The sequence below is a fragment of the Drosophila yakuba genome, chromosome 2R (assembly GCF_016746365.2).
Source record: "Drosophila yakuba strain Tai18E2 chromosome 2R, Prin_Dyak_Tai18E2_2.1, whole genome shotgun sequence".
NCBI lineage: Eukaryota > Metazoa > Arthropoda > Insecta > Diptera > Drosophilidae > Drosophila > Drosophila yakuba.
In genome coordinates, this window is record NC_052528.2 from 11,635,966 (window position 1) to 11,657,930 (window position 21,965).

At 44.2% G+C, this 21,965-nt stretch overlaps 1 protein-coding gene across 1 annotated transcript; it reads left to right on the plus strand.

Annotated features, from left to right (window-relative positions):
* The first annotated feature begins 647 nt into the window (after positions 1 to 647).
* LOC6530206 (tyrosine-protein kinase-like otk) lies at positions 648 to 19,990 on the plus strand. The gene is made up of 7 exons (XM_002091108.3): positions 648 to 1,633; positions 7,437 to 7,571; positions 7,639 to 7,800; positions 15,404 to 16,293; positions 17,186 to 18,618; positions 18,691 to 19,027; positions 19,235 to 19,990. Exons 1-7 carry the CDS (start codon positions 1,582 to 1,584, stop codon positions 19,325 to 19,327), a joined length of 3,102 nt encoding a protein of 1,033 aa, XP_002091144.1. The 5' UTR covers positions 648 to 1,581; the 3' UTR covers positions 19,328 to 19,990.
* Positions 19,991 to 21,965: the final 1,975 nt, after the last annotated feature.

Genomic DNA, 21,965 nt, shown 5'->3' on the forward strand with positions numbered 1-21,965 from the left:
TCTCCCACTGCCGCCCGACCACCCCATTTTAGCTGATTCTTGGTTTGGTCATTAAGACGCATTATTGTTTGGACTTCAAATCGGGGGAACGGTCGGTTGATGAGACAGCGGGCGGTTTGCATAGTGACTCTGATCTGATTGCCGACAACTGATAGCTTTATTTCATTATATGAAACTAGGATGGGTCAGGTTCACCTAGGGGAAAAATGTAGTAAATTTTTCATATAGCAAATTAATTATTCATGCTTGAAATAAGCTCATGGAAAAGATTTTAATTTTTTAATCACATCTCAAAGATATCTATTTAAATGAGATGTGTTTGCTATAAAAATTTCATTCCTTTTACTGCATGATTTTGAAGCGATGCTGTCCCTTAAATTGTATGCTCATCAGCAAAACACAAAATTGTTTATGTGAATTAAATGAAAATTATGAATCAAGCCTTCAAAACTCCACTTCAAACTTTGCGCGCGTCATGCGAATGCTTGCAGCTCGGCAACACTGTCGGAAATACAGGGCATGCAAGGAATACTGGTCACGACTAAGCATATTCCTTCGGAGAGAGCGCTATCTGAACCCAGTATTTTCCGCTGAGAGAGCACCAAAAGCCGGTTCCCACCAACAACTTCGAACAGCCGGCGGAGTTCAGTAATAAACAGACTTCGAACGCGTGCAGTTCAGATTCAGGTTCGATTGGATTCGAGATATCCAAGTGCCGCTCCGTTCTTTTTCGATACGTTCTGTTTGTATTTGCCCGAGTTTGCCCCGACCAAAAATCACCCACCAAAGCCGGTTCGGTTCGGGATGCGATGATGCCAAGGATGCAGCTGATGCAGCCGGGCTCTTGTATCTTTAAGATACAAATTAAGTTGATTTGTTGCGCTCGCGTTCTCTTGGGTAATTGAACCCCAGTTGGGCTCTTTGTGTCCTCTGCCGCGCGGCCCTCGGTCGTCAAGCATTTCGTTGCATTTTGTGTATCTAGATACCTTTGTCGGTATCCGTATCCGTCGCTTGTCAATCTGGTCGCTGATAAAAAAGCAGACGCAAACGCAAACGCAGCCACGAAACATAAAACAGCGTCAATGGAAAATAAGAGTAAGAAGTAACAAACAGCAAGTGGCGTATCAGTTCGTGTGTTCGGTGATAAATGCATTTCATGCGTTCCAACTATGTAAATAGCAATTTAATTTGAGTGTCCACAGTAAACATCAAAAAACCGCCCTGGACTCCAGTCACCAATACCACCACCAACACCACCACTGCCACCACTACCACCGCCACCCCCGGTGGATCCCAGTGATCCCAGTGAAACCCCGGTAAACCCCTGAAAAGGGCAGTCGTAGTCATCGTCGTATGTCTGTGCCATCCAAATATTGAATATTTACAAATGCGTTGAGTGCATTTTCGAGTGCCGGCACTTACAGTGACTCTCTGGTGGATGTGCGAGTGTATTCATCGGATTGCCAGCCCTATAAAAACTCCGTTTCCGATACCGATCCGATACGCGAGTGCTTATATTTTTGTGTCGCTAATTGAGAGCAAAGGTGTCAAAGTGCTGCGGATACATACATATATACGCAGATGACTGCCAGGATGATCTCAATATACGGCCTGGTCTTGGCTTCGATGATGGGTAAGTGGTCTGCTACTATTATGTGGGCAAAGTGAGGGGTTGCCTTTTCCCTGGGGGTTTTTTGCAATCAAATTCATTTCATTTGCTTAAGGGGTTTTCAATTCGCATTTATTTGCTTATTTCGATGTCGGCATTTGGAGATTGCCTTTGCGACTGGATCGCCCGGAACTTCAAAGGAATCACAACATTTGTATTGCGCTAAATATTCGCAATTCCATCTTGGGCGAGACCACCCATAATGTGGACTCTATTAACCTCGGGGCTCTGCCGTCCATACAGAACTACTCCTATTACCTTATTCTTCGAGGGCTATTTTGTGTTACAAAGAAAAACCGAAAACCCAGAGAGCCTTTGTCTCTGGCAATTCAATTTGAAAGGCAAGCGGCGTGCAAAATGACTCAATTAAAAGTCAGCCAGGAGCCACCAAGCTGGCATTACTAATTTGGAATAGGAGAAGGAAAGCAGCGGGAAAGGAAGCCATTTGGAAAATTATGAGTCTCAGTTCAGAGCCCGGTTCAAAATGAAGTCGTTTCGGCAAACATCAACAGCCAGCGAAGAAAAGCAAAAAAGTGACAGGCTACCATTGAGGTCCTTACAGCCAGGTTATTATTATTTTCAATGACAGATGTTGCTCATTAAGAACTTTCCTCAAGATAAAGTAGTCAATTTAAAAATACAACTTAATAAAATACTCTCTTGGAATTTAGATAATATATTGTTTCTTTACCATCTCAATATACATTCCATCCTTTCCCCTTTACAATTGTATTTATAAATTAGGTATTCATTTCCAAACCGTATGGTACACGATTCCAAATATTTTTTGCCAGTGCTAGAACACACACTCTTGAAATAAAAGGACTATCCTGCCAAGGATCAGGATACCCACTTGAAGTGAGACAAGCGACGCCGAAATTTCGGCTAATCAAATATAGTTTACGGAGGGGATTACCAGAGGGATAAGGATCGAACCCGGAGAAGAGGGATCTCGGGTCTCAAGAGGGACACGATTATGCAAACGGAGGTCCTTAACAACGCATGTGTGTGTGTATGCATGCGTGTGTGTGTGTGAGACAGGACAGAGCTGAGAACTGCTGACTGTTAAGTAGCACAAAGGCAAACAGCCGCTAACAAAAGCCAGCCGGCAGACAGCGAGGATAGGGGGATTCGGATTCGCATATTTCAAAATCTGTGCAACACTACAGAGGTCCATTATTTGTATGGCAAATAATGTGGCTGTCAGTGTGTGTGTGTGTGTGTGTGAGGGTGAGTGTGAGTGTGCGAGTTCCTTTTGTGTGGCAGTCATAATTTGTTATTCAAGCATGCAAAATGCTGCATGCAACATGCCAGGCCAGAAGCAAAACCAACAGCAAAAGCATCGCACATCCCACATTAAGGGCAGCTGTGGCAACTACGAAACTCCCCTTCACCAACCTTTGCCACAGCCACACCCCCCGCTCTCTCCCTTCCGCCTGTCTGCATCCTTCGGCAACCTTAAAGACTTACAGTCGAAAGTTCTCCAGAGAGCTCTCTCGAAAATTGTATGAACTAGTCATGCATTTGCTGAGAAAGCCAGGGAATAAAGGGAATTTCAGGGTTTAATGCTGCCTTATAATGAATCCAATTTATTAGGCTGTGTTCTATGAACAACTGGTTCACGTTTGAAATACACTGAATGCACAGCATCCTAGTGGTTTTCTACTATACTGGATTGGTTTACAAAGGTGCTAATCCCAGTGCTTAAGATCTCATCTTATATAGTGCATTGTGTTAAACTTTATCTTGTCAGCTTGATATTTCTTATTGAAGGCGTTCAAAGAAAAAATATCCAGAGTTAAGAGTTTTGATAAAAAACAAGAGAGAACGCTATAGTCGAGTTCCCCGACTATCTGATACCCGTTACTCAGCTAGTGTATGTGCGAAGGACAGTTTTTGGCGGTTTGTGGGCGTTAGAGTGGGCGTGGCAAAAAGATTTTTGCAAATCGATAGAAATTTTCAAGACCAATACAAAAATGAAAAAATATTAAAACATTTTTCAAAAGTGTGGGCGTGGCAGTTTTGGGCGGTTTGTGGGCGTTAGAGTGGGCGTGGCAAAAAGATTTTTTGCAAATCGATAGAAATTTTCAAGACCAATACAAAAATGAAAAAATATTAAAACATTTTTCAAAAGTGTGGGCGTGGCAGTTTTGGGCGGTTTGTGGGCGTTAGAGTGGGCGTGGCAAAAAGTTTTTTTGCAAATCGATAGAAGTTTACAAGACCAATACAAAAATGAAAAAATATTAAAACATTTTTCAAAAGTGTGGGCGTGGCAGTTTTGGGCGGTTTGTGGGCGTTAGAGTGGGCGTGGCAAAAAGATTTTTTGCAAATCGATAGAAATTTTCAAGACCAATACAAAAATGAAAAAATATTAAAACATTTTTCAAAAGTGTGGGCGTCGCAGTTTTGGGCGGTTTGTGGGCGTTAGAGTGGGCGTGGCAACATGAATCGACAAACTTGCGCTGCGTCTATGTCTCGGGAGTCTGTGTGCTTAGTCTCAACTTTCTAGCTTTTGTAGTTCCTGAGATCTCGACGTTCATACGGACAGACAGACGGACAGACGGACGGACAGACGGACAGACGGACAGACGGACAGACGGACAGACGGACGGACAGACGGACATGGCCAAATCGACTCGGCTATTGATCCTGATCAAGAATATATATACTTTATATGGTCGGAAACGCTTCCTTCTGCCTGTTACATACTTTTCAACGAATCTAGTATACCCTTTTACTCTACGAGTAACGGGTATAATGACTTGTAGGGACTTAGTACAAATACATTTTCATTTTGTAGAACATTATTTATTTTTTAATTTTGTTTGAAGTACAAAGGAAATGTTTCAGAGAAGCTCGACTGTCATTAAAAGGATAAATCCCCGAATAATGTCTTGTGAGTGATTAGACATGCTGTAACCTTTAAATTCAATTCCAACTCTATCAAAGACCATCCAGTCCTTTCCTGGCCATTTTTACCCCTGAGAAAACCTAGATCAAACGTTTGACGCGTAATTGTCAGACACAATTCCACTTTTCATTCAGTGCTTGTCTGTCTGTTGACTTGCAGTTTTCCGGCATCGCTTTTCCCAGACAAATGCCAAACATTCCAGAGTGACAGTTCAGTTCTAGCCCCCCCTTTCCATTCTCATTCTCATTCCCATTGCCACCCCCCCGCACACACAAAATCAAATCAAAACGCCACCCATGGGGCAAGTTCAAGTGGCTGCCACAGTGGGTTGCCTGATTATTACTACAATATTTCGCATTCATTGTGCTTAATCGACGAATGTTGCCGCACCATTTGTGGCAGTCAAAGTTGGATCTGTATCCGCATCTGCGTGGTATCTGAATCAGAACCAGAATCTGAATCTCAAGATGCTGATGAGCAGGAGGCCCCAGCAGTGGGTACTCGTAATACTGCCTGCTGCTGACTTGCTGATTTCGGTTATTCGAGCCAAACAAACGAACTAATTATCACACACACACACCCGCTAAGAGGGTAAGTGGGAGAAAGGAATAATACACTGAGAAGATTTTCTTGAAAATAGGCACGAGTTTCAAAAGAAGACTTTAGAGTTCCAAGTACATACCTTAAAGTATATACATAAGTTACAAATGTATCACATTATTTACTTTAATAAGTTCTTCAATAAATCTATCAGTACATGTACATATAACCAAAGACATTAGAATAATAATAATAATAATTATTATAATGTCTTTGATATAACGCATGAGGTAAAAGGATTCACATATTTATTTATCTTCTTATCTACTAGTTTTTAACATAAGCTGTATTATTTGTCAATACATGAGTTTAGTTTTTGAAGATGCTAACCAAATGGGATAAAAGTAATGGTATTAATAATATTTCGTTCAATGAATCAAATGAAATTCTTTTAAATTTGGAAAACCCCACCCGGCAGCCCTGCTTTTCGCCAGTGTATATCTACAGACAGATCGAGATGGGCAGTTGGGACCGGGACTGCCCGCTGCTCCGTGGTTCTGCCGCTGATGTTTGCAGCATCAACACTTTTTCAGTTTGCTGCTCGGCTCCTGCGCCACCAGTGCTCCTCCGCGACTCCACCTCCTGCTACACTGGTTCCCCACCTCGTCGTCTTCCGCACCCTCACGCATTTTTGTGCCCACATCAGCGCAATCAACGGACTGCGGAGCGGGACGCATATTTCTTTAATCGACGCCCAGTAACTGACTTTGTTCCCTCGTCTCGGTCTCGACTCCACCCGACTCGACTTGACTCGAATCGACTTGACTCGTTTTCCGCACGGCAAATTAAATCGATTCAGGGGAGGATTGGGCAGGGGCCAGGCTTGAGCCCAGCCAGAGGAGGGCATCCCGGTGCCTGCCCAACTGCCTTTTTGGTTGGGCCTTGTATCATAACACGTCTGCCAGCGATGTGACTGGCATATGAAACCCATGGAGCCCCTCCTCCGAAAGGCCAGTAATGGTGTTGTAGCCGTTGTTGTGGGCCTGCTTATTGATTCCTCTGCGCGGTCGTGCTCTTGGCCAAAAGGAACTGCGCCCGGGCCCCACAATCTGAGGTGTTGTCTCAAATTGCTCCAATTAGTGGCCAAATATAATGGTGGCCGTTTTGTACTTCTTGTTCGGGTTCTTGTTCATGTTTCTGTACCTGCTTCCCAACTCGTATAATCAAAAATAATTGCGTTTGAATTGCTTTTCGTTTCGAGTTTCGAGTTGCGCGTTGCGGTTGCCAGCTATCTTCTGGTATGCTTACTCACTTGACTTTGTAGCCTCGTATGCGATATATGGCGCCACTTGTGGTCTGATTTAAGCCCCTTTAAACTACTAATGTGAAATGGTCCTATCAGTTGAATAAGTTGCTTGAGTTTCTTGCCAGCTCATTTGGTAATCACCATTAATCGCATTCATAATTGCCACACCTGACCAGTGAATCGCATTTTACGAGTAAATGCAGCAAATTGCATTCGCGGCTGTTGATTTAATATAATAACCGAATTGCATTCACAAAATAAAGAGGAAAATTCAAATTAAATGAATAAAAACATTTTCCTCTGGTAATGCGTTTATTTTTGCCTGGTTTTTATATACGCCTTTCCTTCTGGCTTTTAATTATATTGGTACAAAACTCTGAATGCGTTTTTGTTTGTTTTTTCTTCATCCATATATTGTAATTTTGTTTGAGGACACGCAACTTTGGACGGCAATGGTGTTGTTTTTTCCGAGATGGTTTTTTATGATACTCTATAAAGGGTATTTTTTGAAATTTAATTGAGAAGTTACTACCCGTTTAACTTCTTAAACTTATACAATTAAATGTTTTGTGAGCCATGTTTCACAATTTAGTTTTATGCTACATAATAAGTACCTTAATCATTGAAGCCGTAGAGTATTCAAAAAATTGTTTTTTGATCTCCAAAAAATCCTCTGTTTTTTGTGCTTCCGTCCTTTTTTGAGTATTTTGTTGCTGGTGTTTTTGTGTTCCTGCCCTGGCAAAGCGCTTTACAAAATTACATTTGCGTTAAACACTGTAATTTAAGCAGCTTAAGCGCATTTAATTTGTTTAAACCACTTTAATTAAACGAAATTATGGTTAATGCACTTTTTCAGTTAATTACACAAAATTGTTTGATGAGGCTTCGGCTGTTTAGCTTAAATTTAAAGGAGTTTTGCAAAGCTACAACTCTTCTCTTTCATCGGGATAATGGGTGACTGTAATGAGATTCAGTTTACTAATTTCCCTCGCTTATTTCTGTAATTACAGCCTCCGTTTTGGCCAGCTCCTCGCGATTCCAGCGATTGCCCCAAAGTCAGTCCGTGGTGGAGAACGAATCCGTGAAGTTCGAGTGCGAATCCACCGACTCCTACAGCGAACTGCACTACGACTGGTTGCATAATGGTGAGCAGCGATTTACATATCCCGTGGACGCGCATTAAGCATTCGCCTTCCTTGCAATCCATTCCAGGTCATCGGATTGCGTATGACAAGCGTGTCCATCAAATCGGCTCCAATTTGCATATCGAGGCGGTGCGGCGCACAGAGGATGTTGGCAGCTATGTTTGCATCGCGACAAATTTGGCCAGCGGCGCCAGGGAGGCGTCTCCGCCCGCCAAATTGAGCGTGATATGTGAGTAGTTACCCCAGCTCCAGCTCCAGTCCCAATCCCAGTACCCATGCCACTCCAACTCCCAGACCCACAATTGTTCGCAATAAGCAAATTGACTGATGGTTAAGGGCGACAGCAAATCTGTCTTTGCTTGTGCAAATTAACAAAGCGAAATTGAATTGAATGTGGGGAGTTGGGAGCACTGGAAAATATTCGATTGATATTTAAGCAAATTGTACTCTTAATATACTGTAGTTAGAGCTTAAGCAATAACATTTTAATAGAGTATTCAATAGAGAACTTACCGATATGATTGTAGCTGCTGCACTCTCGAACTGCTCGCCGGTTTCTCCGCGTGTAATTGCTATGCATAGGGCAAATTCATTTGATTAATGCTGCATTTAATGGTATTCCAGCCCCCTCTCCTCTTTGTCCACCACCACCACCACCACCCCAGACCCTTTTTAGATACGGGCAAACCACAAGGCAACAAGAAAAGGTAAAGAGGCATAAAAACGCAACCGAAGCGAACGGAACGCAGCCCAACAAACCGATGAAAGATAAAAACCGAAAGTTTTGATGTACATGCGTCAGATCCCATGCTAACCAAGCCCCTTTCCTCACGCCCCCTTGCGAAGACCCCCTCCCATGACCCCTCGCCCAGAGCTACAGGAAGTGCAGTGCAGTGCACAGAATGCATCCCATGCATCGGACCGTGAAGAAGAAGACCCTGCCGAAGAAGCAGCACACTGAAAAGGATCACTTGGTTCTTAAATCAGCTCTGCATTCCACCTAAAAGTTACCTTTTTTAACGTGCTACCATCCATAACTGAGATAAGCTTCTTTTTCAAAGGGTCAAGCTATATCTGCATCTACAAAACTCCAAGTGTTTGGAATACCAACAGGTTTAGATAAAATATTTCTCAGTGCATCGCTGACTGCCTTCAAGTAGCAAGTGCAGTTGCAGTTCTTGGCCTCGGGCTGAGGCCGCGGCGTCACGTGATTGATGTTCATTTAGTTGCAGTTGCCTTTAAGCAGAAAAATGCATAAATTTACCAAATAGCTCCCCAACACACCCCTACTCCTCCGTCTTGCTCTTTCATGTAAACAAAACGCGAGTTTTATGCACAATCTGGAGTGCATGTGTTTGGGGGCTCTCCTATATGGGAGATATATCTGGTATCTGCTATCTGCAACTGCATCTACATCTGCATTTGTATCTGTATCTGTAGCTGGGCTGTCAGCACGGCCACGGCATCCGAGCTGTGATCAAAGCCACCCAACAGCAAAGGCATCTTCCCTCCGCCATCGCTATTTATACACCAGCCTCATCTCAAGTGTTTTTAGCTAATTAATTAACTAATTAATTTGTAGTTTCGGGAGTTGATTTTAATTGCCACAGCTCCCCCCGCAAAAGCAGCTGCTGCTGAAAAGCGTGCAGCGTATATATATGCTTTTGTATCTTTAAGCGATGGAGGGGATATATCTTGGCGCCAGCTGAAGCTAAGTGGGTTATGTGATTACCACCGCCTGCCCAGCTTGCATCCATCTCATAATTCTTGAGCAGCAGACAAAAACTATTAAAATATGCATGGAAGTTTGGAAGTTAGGATGGAGATGGTTTCGTTGCTCCTCAAATTTTGGGTTCGGTAACCATTTTATTCAGGAGCCGTCGTCATTGTGTCCTGGCTGCATTTTCTTAGCCGGGATTTTCCCGTCTGCACTTTTCTCGGAAATAAGTGTTCAATTAAGCGCGAGAAAAGTGTCATTTTCATTTGCAACATTTAACAAATTTGCAATGGGGATTAAAAAGAAGAAAAGAGAGTGGATGAAAAGACAATCTGCTAAAAGCTCATTAGATAGAGGAATATGTAGTTCTGCTTCAATAACAAAACCAGAGATTTATAACATTAGCATTTTAGATGAGAAATAAAAACAAGTAATCGAAAACACTATAAAATTTTATGAAAGGTCGGGAAGATTTAAAATAAACGTATATTTCAAGAAATGTTTTAAATTTCTTAATATATACTAAATAAAAAAAAGACGGTTGGTTACAGTTTTAGTACAAAAGTTAATCTGAATTTGTTAAGTTAATGGGAAAACGCTTTAGTCAATAAAAGCAAATGGAAATCCCAGAAATGGTTGCAATCTTAGCGGCCAAATCAAGTAAACCTCTTTTCCGGGATTCATAACAAACGGGAAGGCAAATGCTGACAGTGCCCGGCGACTAACCGATGACTACAAGGAATTAAGCAGACAGCGAAGAAATTATACAGACAGCAATAAAACCAGGACCCAGAAGCGAGTCACAGCCAAAAACAAGTACCAAGAAGAAAGCAGTCGCGTCAGACCAAAACCAGACGACTGGCTCCTGGAGAACGATGAGTCGGGGGAAAGGACATTCCAAACATTTGCTCAGCGAAAGGGGTTGTTGGACTCTCAGGACTCGCAGGACTCGCAGCTCAGTACTCAGGCAGGATACACAGACTAACCAGAGAACAGCTGAGCGGAGCTGGTGGCTAAAACCAGAGGGAAATGTGTTTGTGCGCTGAAATGTATGGGGGAAATGAAATGCAACATTAACACGAAACATAAACATAAAATGAGAAATGGCAGCAGCAACAATGGCAACCGAACAGCCAGCAAAGTCATAAAAACCAAACAAAATGCAAAGACACACCAAGGACGAGGACCAAGACGAGGACGAGGGCGAGGTAACCAGAGCGGGATTTGCCGGGTAATGTCAGGACGAAAAGCAACCCTCAAATCGACCGCCCAGGCACCCAGGAACCCAAGCACCCAGGCACCCCCATCACATATAGACTTCTGCCCGCTGTTGTATCTGTGCTCTAGACACAAGTTCAAGTTGACTGCAGTTGGCAAGTTGGGTTTTTATTTTACGGATACGGCGGGGGTGAAACGGGATGCCCGGGGAGTCGCGCGGGCGGGGGGGGTGGAACCGGATAATTTTCATTTTGTGAATGCCGGAAAAACGCATAAAATTTTACGAGCCGAGCTCGGAGAACATTAAAGGGGACGACGACAGACAGACCGAAAAACAGAAAAACAGACACGAGCTTGCAAACAGAAAATGTAGCCAACTTTTTGGCGCGCTATCCTGCGTCCTCTCTCCAATTCTATTACTCTCTACACAGCAAGGATAATACCAGTTCTCATTTATAACTATAAATAAGGATTTTAACTACTAATTCACTTTGGCAAGCAAAGAAATTGTGCATTAGTTTCACATATTTTCTTTTAATTAAAGATTCTTTGAAATATATCTTAAAGATAAATTTCCACTAGCAGCGACCAATTTTCTCCCTGTGCATTCCGTTCAACCACTCTTTTCCTAACTCTAGGATTTTCTTTATATTCCTTTTTGGCATTTATTTTACTTTTAGCTTTTCTGTGCTGTTACACGAGTTGATCATTAGCAACTTTTGGGGAAAGCATTACAGGCCAAGGGCAGCAGGAGCGTAGTTCAGGGAATCCCCCTTTAAAGCGGGGGCTAACTGCCCTCGCAAGAGGGCAAAGGTCACAGCAGCTGAAGTCCCCTTTTCGCAAAGCCACTGCGAAACCAGAGGGCAGACAATGTGCGATAATCGAATGTTTAACGTTTTAATTTGAAAAACGTTTGGGGTGCTGAGACAGCGGCTGGCCAACTTTAATTAAAGATCCGACGATAACGCTGCGGAGCAGGACACATCGAATGTGCTCCGGTCAGTCGTTGCCATAAATTTTCCATAAATATAAATGGCCAAAATGGCTGGCCACTGAAATCGGAGGACGGGGGAATTGGGTAGGAAAATCTGAAATTCATTGATATCTGAAATCCGCTGATGAAAGCCACTCATCGATTTGTATCTGCGGCAAACGATCTGCCAAATAGTTCATTTGTTGAGTAAATATCTGCAAAAAATTTTGATGCATTTCCCTCTTGCAGCTGCGCCAATTTGTGAAATGGGTCAATAACTTGTAAGCCGCTTTGTGCACCGCACACACAGAATGCCCAGCCAATTGAAATGGAGTGGAGTGGCCACTGGCCAGTGTCCAGTTGGACAACTGGATAGATGGAAGCAGGGAAGGGCTGCGTAAGTCCATTAACGTTCACAATTACCGCCGGCCACTTCAGAAACTCAGCCACTTCTATGGGCTCCCATTTCCATCCCTCCATCTTTCGCTGGACATGGGCCACTTGGGTTTATGACAGCGCTGAAAACCCTTCCACTCGAGCCCGATTCCCAACTCGGCCCGCCCAAATAATCTATTTTTGATTATCAATTAATTATATTTTCATAAAAGCGAGCGATAAAAAGAAGTGCAGCACTGCACGACTGCAGCTCCAGAAAAATGAAACGAGCTATCTTATCGGGAGGAGCGGACTCACAGTTGACGAAATAAGACGCAGTCGGCACACTTATTCCGCCTTTGGGGTCTTTGGTTCTCCAATGGGGGAGATGGAGAAGGGGAAGGGGTTCCCAAGACCCAGGCCGATAAGAACGATCCGCTCGGGGGAACTGTCAATTTCGATATCTATAATTCTGCCCGCCTTTCGACGTTTACTTCCACTTTGTTTACCCAAGCCGTCTCTATTTTTTTATGGCTCCTACTCACACCCCTCGGCATTCCGGCAATTGTTTACAGCGATTGTGGTTTATGCTCCATCCATGGCCAGCGAAAAGTTTAACAAATTTATTTTGTTTCGGAGTCGTGTTGGTTTACATCGTCTTATTTTCCTCGTTCCGTTCCCAGTGTTTAGTGTTTACCTCGACTTGCACGCTCAACGTGTGAATGACGGCCGCCTTCCGACCCCTCCTGTAACTCCGATACCCCTCCCCCCTAGTATGCACTCCCTCCCACGCCCACAGGTATATTTTTGTATAGTAGATACGACTACATCCCAGAGGTGTCAAAAGATCTGCTGCCTCTAACGATGCATGCATCAGTCTAGTGAGAGCTTCTTAATTAGCGACTCACGGCTTGCTAGTAATTGAAGTTACAGCTAGTCCTGTCTTTCTATAGGAGGCTATTAGATACAATAGCTCCAAAGATCACAGAGCTATCTCAACATGACGCCGAAAAGAGATAAAGATTTAGCACGAATAACGATTCCAAACAAGCTATGTATCTTAAAGATGCTTTAGAAATCTACTAAGCTACTTTGAGTCAAGGGATGTCAGTTTAGTACGATTATGTATGCTTAAACGTGGTTCCGGAAAACACAACTTTTAAGTCCGCTCCATCTTTATCTCTGGTTTTTGTATGGGTACTAGCACTTCTAATGCTAAAACTTACCCATCAAAGATTGTAATCTATTACTTACGAACCATAGTAAATGCCCAACCTGTTTAACCAAAATACGAATATCATTAGGCAACATTTCCCCACTTCTATGTTAAAAGGCCTACCCATCAGATACTTCTGTGTTTACCTGTCGAGTGGCGAGTTGAATCCGTTCCACACTTTACCCGTTGCACACTTTGCCGCCCCTCATGTTTGGCCATCCATTAGATACTTTTGCTCCTCGGCTGTCTAAGTGCCAATTAGTTCACTCTACTGTCATTTTAGTCGTAACATATACCAAAACTTTGTGCCACAGGCCCACGGAGAATATCCATCGCTACGTACCACCATACAAAGTCGTCGTCGAGCTGACGGACGTGCCCCAAGAAGAGCAAATATACAAACACATTTCAAACTTTTGACACTTCCCCAACGGAGACGAAGACAGGGCTCTGTTTATTGAGTTGTTGCTTTCGGTTCGGTTCGGTTTGGTTCTGTTTTTCCATTGCCTGCCACCAAATAAGTGTCTACAAATATTTAGAGGCATTTTTTGTTCACTGACTCTGCGAGAAGCAAACAAAGTCGGTGCCCAAACAAGATTTATGTGCATATGTAAATTTTCTCTAACACGGCCAGCAAACCGCAGCCATCCAGACCTGGCAAACATTCAGATAGGCAAAGAGGAGAAATATCCATAAAACATACATCATCCATTTGCCTAGATCTCTGCTCGCTCCTTCGGGCCGCAGATAAAAAATGTTTTATGAAAATTATGGCACCATCTCCGAAGGCTGTGGCAATCACATATATACGGAATACCAAAGTCGGGCAAATAGAGAATCTAGGAAAACAATTTGAATAAATTATTTGGGGGGGATACCAAATTAGAACTTTAAGGAGCAGCATCGCTTGGCATCCGACAATTATCGCTCCGAATACAAAAGTATCTCATTCACATCGGCACAATGGGCTGCAGATACACGATTGCAGCTCCGAGATATTATGGAAGTCCGGTCATACAAAAGCCACACACAGAGAAAATCTGTTATGGACAAATAATATGAAATGCACACTTAATTTGATGATGAAATATATTTTAGATTTAGGGAATATTCAGCAGATATTTCATATAACTAAGCTGCTATTTATTGTTTGTTATATACTTATATGACTAGTATTTCAGTCGTAGCCATATTAATGAATATCTGCCATTCTTGGCATCCAAGAACACCTATGAGGTTGTTCTCTGTGCAGCGATTGTGTATGCTAGCGTGTCTGCAACATGACTGGCCACGCCCCTTGCGCCTCCGGCTGCCACTAAAACATAAATTAAACCCTATGCCATGGCAGAGAGTTTAGAGAGCAGCGCATTCTTCTTTTGGACTGCAGTTTTTTTCCCCCATTTTTTATGCGCTTTTCTTTTGCGCCATAGAAACTCTTTTCTCATGCGGCAATTGTTGGCAAGTACCGTTCCATTCCGTTCCGTCTGGCCAAGAAATGGAAGAAGACCCCGGCGGGCAGGAAAACGGGGGGCATGTGAGCATTTACATATGGGCAGCAAGGTGGGGTAGAGGTGGCATCGAGGTGGGAGCGAGGTGGAGCCTTCTCCTGACTGACTGACAGTTCAATTTATGCTTCCTCGCCACCTTAAATGGGCTGCCAGGCTGCGCCGATAAAGACAAAGATTGCAGCGTCGTGTTCGGCGCTGAACTGACGATAAAATGCACTTAATGCCGCGCGAAATACCCGTACTTTCCAGGGGAAATAAGTATAACCAAAGGGCCCCGGCATGCGGAAAGCAGAAAATCAGAAATCAGAAGAGGGAACAAGCGCAGCGAATTCGCATAGCCAAGAAAACGCATTAAGGCTAAATGTATCTTCCGGATATATTATGCATATTTATGGAATGCCAGCCTATTCGGTTTCACCCCGGCTGATCAACAACTTTATGGGGATATTCTCTTTTCTCTGACATCGAGCATTCCTTTGGCCGAACTGCTGTGGCAACCCTCGGCCTGCGTCTTGCATTAATTCAATTAGTTTATAGCCCACACTCATTCCACAGCTTCAATATCCGCATCTGCTGCCTTTTTTACACGGTCAGAAAATAGCTGTGTCATATTTTGAATTTAGCCATAATTTTATTAATATTAAAAAAAGATTTTAGTCCTTAACATTCTTTCACTTACTTTTACATGAGTATTATTTAAGAGGTAGTGAGTTGATAATTAATATAATTACTTGAGTCGAATAGATATACATTATAAAATAATGACATGTATGGTCTGTGTATATTAACGCTAAATAACACCATCATACCCATCCCTTCCTCCAGATATTGAATCCGCCAGTGTCCAGCTTCTGGGCAGCAACCGCAACGAGCTGCTGCTCAAGTGCCACGTGGAGGGCGCCTCAGGAGATTCGGAGCCGCTTGAGATCGAATGGTATCGCAACAGCGAGAAGCTGAGCACCTGGAGAAACGTCCAGCTGGATCAGCACCGCCTGATAGTCCGACAGCCGGGAAGCGACGACGATGGTCTGTACCGCTGCACCGCCTCCAATGCGGCGGGTCGAGTGATGAGCAAGCAGGGCTACGTCTATCAGTCCAGTGTGAAGTGCCTGCCCAGACTTGCCAGGCGGAAGAGCCAAAAGGTGATGGAGTCCTGGGATAAGCAGACGTTTCTGTGCCGCGGCAAACGTGGAGGAGCTGCTGGACTGGAGGCACTACCCGCTGCCCCAGAGGATCTGCGCATTGTGCAAGGGCCCATTGCTCAATCGATTATCAAGGAGGGTGAGCCCACGGCTTTAACCTGCCTCTATGAACTTCCCGACGAGCTGAAGAACCAACGCATCCAACTCCGCTGGCGCAAAGATGGCAAACTTTTGCGGCAAGTGGAACTCGGTGGTTCGGCGCCAATTTCAGGTCACTCCTTCGACTCCGGCAAGGATGCTCTGCTGCGGGAGGATGCCAGACTTGTGCTGCACAAACAGAATGGCACCCTAAGCTTCGCCAGCATTATTGCCAGCGATGCGGGCCAGTACCAATGTCAGCTGCAGCTGGAAGCCCATGTCCCGGTTAGCTCATCTCCTGGCGTCCTGGAGGTCATCGAACAGCTGAAGTTCGTTCCTCAGCCCACGTCCAAGAACTTGGAGCTGGATGCAGTGGTGGCCAAGGTTCACTGCAAGGCGCAGGGCACTCCAACGCCCCAGGTGCAGTGGGTGAGGGTAAGTAATCCAGTTATAGTTAGTGAGATGCTTATTATGCTTTTTGAAAATTCCCATTTCGTAATAGTCAACGAAAAAAGCAGTTGACATCCGCTTGTTCAGTAATTGCCCGGGCACTTCGGTCTTCATTGCAACAGCTTCCAAATGGGAATGTTAGACATTTCTGACACTTTTCCGCCCACTCCGCTGCAATGATGGCCACATGTCACTGACAAATTGAAAAACGCGCAATGCGCCGCTGGGCAAACTTTTCCTCCAAACAAACCGTTTCATATGCAAAACTCTATTGAGTCTATCTGGCCTAAGCACCCTTCTGCTATCTCTCGAATATCCGAAAAACGAACCCACTCCATTCGGCGGTGGCCATTGAGCGTTTTGTGTTGCCAGCTGTTTGCCATGGCCAACCAATTTCGACAACTGTTTGTCTATTTGGGAATGGGAATGGGCCGAAAAAAGAGGAGGAAACCCTTTCAAAGAAAGTTTTTCATTTGGACGGAAAACAAACCTGGCTCAAACCTGTTCAAAGTGTATTGCGTCCTTTTTGCCTGCTTTTCTGCATTTTTGATGAAAACGCATGGCACACGTTGGCAAATTGGTTGGTAATGGTTAGCTGTCTGTTTCTATTCCTCACAGATACCGGGCCAAAAATGTTCCATTCAACTTTGATATTAACAGATTGAAATTGCATAATAAATTTGCATGTGTCTTTGATATTCAAATTCAGAAATATGGCTATGCCTCCGAAAACACCAGTGGTTTGATATCAAATACATACAACCAAAACGTGGTGAAGAAATCAAGGGATACACCAACAAAAATACTTTAGAATTTTAGTTGTAATGATATATCCTCGTAAAATAATCTAACAAAACATAAAACCAACTCTCTGCAGGAAGGGGAAAATAACACTTTACCCGACCAAGTGGAAGTGGATGCCAATGGAACACTGATTTTTAGAAACGTGAACTCGGAACATCGCGGCAACTACACTTGCTTGGCCACCAACACCCAAGGTCAGATAAATGCCACCGTGGCCATAAATGTGGTGGTCACTCCCAAATTTAGTGTGCCCCCAGTGGGACCCATCGAGACTGCGGAGCTGGGAACCGTGGTGATTCACTGCCAGGCGATTGGGGACCCCAAGCCGACCATTCAGTGGGACAAGGATCTAAAGTATCTAAGCGAGAACAACACGGACCGCGAAAGATTTAGGTTCTTAGAGAACGGCACTCTGGAGATACGGAATGTCCAAGTGGAGGACGAGGGTAGCTACGGGTGCACTATTGGAAATAGCGCTGGACTTAAGCGAGAGGATGTCCAGTTGATAGTGAAGACGACCGGTGACGGCTTCGCTCCAGAGGAATCCGGTGGTGATGGCTTCCTGGTCACCCGAGCTGTACTGATCACCATGACGGTGGCCCTGGCCTACATTGTTCTAGTGGTGGGTCTAATGTTGTGGTGTCGCTATCGCCGCCAAGCCAGAAAAGCCCGTTTGAACGATCTGAGCACTAAGGAAGCTGGCGGGGATCAGCCGGATGCCACTGGCAATGGTAAGGGTTCTGAGCAGGAGCCCTGCCTCTCTAAGCAGCACAATGGCCACAGCAAATCCAGATCCAAGTCCAGTGGAGATGCCCAGAAATCCGATGACACTGCCTGCAGCCAGCAGTCGAGGGCTTCGAAGAAATCGGCCCACATCTACGAGCAACTGGCTCTTCCAAGGTCCGGGCTCAGTGAACTCATCCAAATTGGACGCGGCGAGTTCGGGGATGTGTTTGTGGGCAAGCTTAAGGCTACCTTAGTCACCTCGCCCTCGGACAAAGATGCGGATACGGAAAAGCAGCACAGCAACAGTGAAAATGGCAGTGGAGGCAGCGGAAGTGGAAGCACCACACTGAGTACTCTAAACGAGAAGCGTCGCTCCAAGACCTCCATGGACGACATTGAGGAGATCAAGGAGGAGGAGCAGGAGCAGCACAATCAGTCGGGTCTCGAGCAGCTTGTCCTGGTCAAAGCCCTAAATAAAGTGAAGGATGAGCAGGCCTGCCAGGAGTTCCGGCGACAGTTGGATCTGCTGCGCGCAATCTCGCACAAGGGAGTAGTACGTCTGTTTGGCCTGTGTCGCGAAAAAGATCCACACTACATGGTGCTGGAGTATACCGATTGGGGCGATCTCAAGCAGTTCCTGTTGGCCACCGCCGGCAAAGTGAACACAGCCACCGCAGGCAGCTCCTCGCCGCCGCCACTCACCACCAGTCAGGTTTTGGCCGTGGCCTACCAAATCGCCCGGGGAATGGACGCCATCTACAGAGCTCGGTTTACCCATAGGTAAGTTATTCATGCAGCTTTGAAAAAGAACAGCATTCTTATGGATTCAATTGGCAATGCTCTACCTCACAGGGATCTGGCCACTCGCAACTGCGTGATCTCCAGTGAGTTTATAGTGAAGGTATCCTATCCGGCTCTCTGCAAGGACAAGTACAGCCGCGAGTACCACAAACACCGCAACACGCTGCTCCCGATCCGCTGGCTGGCGCCCGAGTGCATCCAGGAGGACGAGTACACCACCAAGAGCGACATCTTCGCCTACGGCGTCGTGGTGTGGGAGCTCTTCAACCAGGCCACCAAGCTGCCCCACGAGGAGCTGACCAACGAGCAGGTGGTGCAGCGTTCGCAGGCAGGGTCCTTGGAGTGGTCAGTGGCGGAATCGACGCCCGACAGCCTCCGAGAGATACTGGTAAGCATTCTTATAACCAATTCATTGAATGCATAAGAGCATTTGCTTTACTATCTATTATTGTTAATGGTAATGGATACCCATTTCTATTGGTAATCTGGAGCATAATGATTATCAGGAATTTATAAACATATTATAATTTGGTTTTTACGCTTTTCAAAAATAAGTGAGACTAAGGATCTAACCATTTCCTCCCTCCTCTTCCAGTTGTCCTGTTGGGTGGCCAATCCGAAGGAGCGACCCTCGTTCAGCCAACTGGGAGCTGCCCTGAGCAAGGCGATGCAGAGTGCCGAGAAGTAAGGCCAGACTGAAGGCTCGATCATGCCAAAAAGTAAAAAGTAATTCGTAGTATTGTCTAAGTGTCTGCCCGGGTTTTCTATCCGCTCAAAAACCTAGTCTTAAGCTCGAAGGATGTCTGCGCCTGTTCAACATGCGCACTTGATGTCCTTGTGGCACACACAAGGACCGATGGCTAAACTTAAGGAGTTACTGTACAAACACACGACATACATACATATATACACAGTGTATTGGAATGGGAATATCTTCGATAATAGTATTGCGTGGTGCTGCACATAGGTATGCAGCTAAAATGTACATAATATCTGCCACAAATATGCATTTAAACCAGTTGAAGCATTTCTAGGATTAGATCATTTTAACCTTCGTCAGCATTTAATAATCCACTTCTAAGCTAAATTGTTAGGTATAAACACACAAACATATGCATCACACAAACAACGAGCGATTTCATTGTTTTCGAACATTGATAAACTAAGCCAAATTTTAAGTTTAGCATTAAATATAAATCACACCACACACCCACATATTTTATCACAAGCCTAGTTTATACACTTACATATATGCGTAAGAACAACCAGCCGAAACAATTTTATGACTAGCCATTTAAGCTTTGATGCATGTTTACAAAACATTTAAATAAACCCGCATAAATAAATTTAATCAGAAAGCAACATTTTAAAGTCTCGGCCTTATTTCGAAAGAAGACCGTGGGCTACTATTTTTTATGGCCATTTCATTTGGCATGGCAAATTTGTTGAGGGTCCTTTTGGGCCTAAGCGGACTTGGCTCATTCACACTTCACTTGATTTGAAAAATGAGCGCCTATTGAATGTGGGGCTGGGCCCGTCTTGCCTCCACGTCTTTTCCCAAAACGATTGACAAACAAACATGGCAATAAACCGTAAAGTTGCCTTGGCTTATTGGGGCTTAAAGTCGCCGCACTTCTCGATTTTTTGCCCGATTTTGCTGCTCCGGAAGTTCCAGCGCCTACGTAGCCAACAAAGTTTCCTCGTGCGAAAACTTTGGCCAGGACCAAATCCAGGCAATATTTGCATTTGAATCAGCAGCAAAAACAACACCGTTACACAATGAGTTGCCATTTTCCTAGCCTAGTGGATAGGCTGCTTAGCTTTTCCTGGCACGTACAAATATCTGCCTGTCATGAATATCAAATGCCTCCGAAAAAAGGTTGATTGAACAGTTGGTAGCAGGAAGTGTGGCAGGAAAAAAGGAAGAGCATAAGGGACATGTCGGAATGGGTTGGTAGCAGATTTGATACTCTATTTGACAAGGAAAACCTTAAAGGAACCTAAAAAGATGTTTGCATCAAAAATGTATTTATTTCCCTATAGGCCATTTTTGAAAACGAAAACTTCTTGATAACTTGTAAACTAAAAAAAACGCATTAGCAAACGAGATAAATGGTACCTCTTCTCTTTGCTTGCGTAACTCAAAGGCTCAACTGCATTTGCAATTTGTAAAACTGCCAAAAATAAAATACACGCCCTGCCGCACATGGCGTATGCGCAATATTTGCAATGTTTGTAATGGAACGACAGCTGTGCAACAAAAGCCTAAGCTCGACAGAAGGAAAACATAAAAATGCCATTTCACATGGCTTTCAATTTATTAATATTTTATACGGGCCACCGGCAGAAAGGGAATAAATAGAGAGAACGCAAATGGCGGACGGTAAAAATGGCTTTGGCAATTCAGGCGTAAAATGTGCATTACTCATACGCCGCATGGGCCAGCGGCTGATGATGGGATGACCTACACCACTTTGTTATGCCTTTTACCTGGGCGCACGCATAAATTGTACATCACATTACGCATACGCACCGATGGCCAGGACAAACGCACAAATAAATTACGAATTACATTTTTCGGCTACTGTTTACAGGCACAGCGGCAAAGCCATCAAGTGACTCGAAAGCCAGCAGATTGATGGTGCAACTCGCTGTCGCTCCCGCTGCCGAGTTGCCTCATTATGGAGTCCCCGAAAACATATTTTCGCATTCATCACATGGCAAAAGTTTTTGCAGCCGCAAAAGTGGAAAAAGGGAAACCTCCCAGCTTCCTGGCATCCTGGCATCCTGGCACATAATTGAAGCACATCGCAGACTCGTTTATAACGCAGTCATCTCCATGGCAATCCTATGGCTGCGTGTATTGCAGAATTTTATGGATTCTCCCTGCTTTTTATGGCGCTTTCATTTGCAAAATTTCTGCACAATTAGTGAGAGGGAAACTTTGAATTGTGTTTTTGGGGCATGTTGAATGTGAGACAACTCAAAAGGGAAACCATAACTTACTTAATTAATTCAAGCTGACTCAGAATGCGGCAGCTTTAGTTAGTGTTCACTTCAAATTCGGGAAACTAGACACTCTTGATTGGTAATAGTTTCGTAGGTCTCTTTGAATACAAACTCCTTTATGGAAAGGTCTAAGAAATTAAATGTACCACTTAATTACATGGCAAGCTTTTATTTGAAACTTTTTAATTGTGGTCTAAATATTTTCTTTAATTCAACGCCCATTTCAAGTTCGCACTTGTGGGTTCTAATAAGACAACCAAAATTACATAAATAAACATACAATATTTATAAACTTTAAGTCTTCTCCAAATATGTAA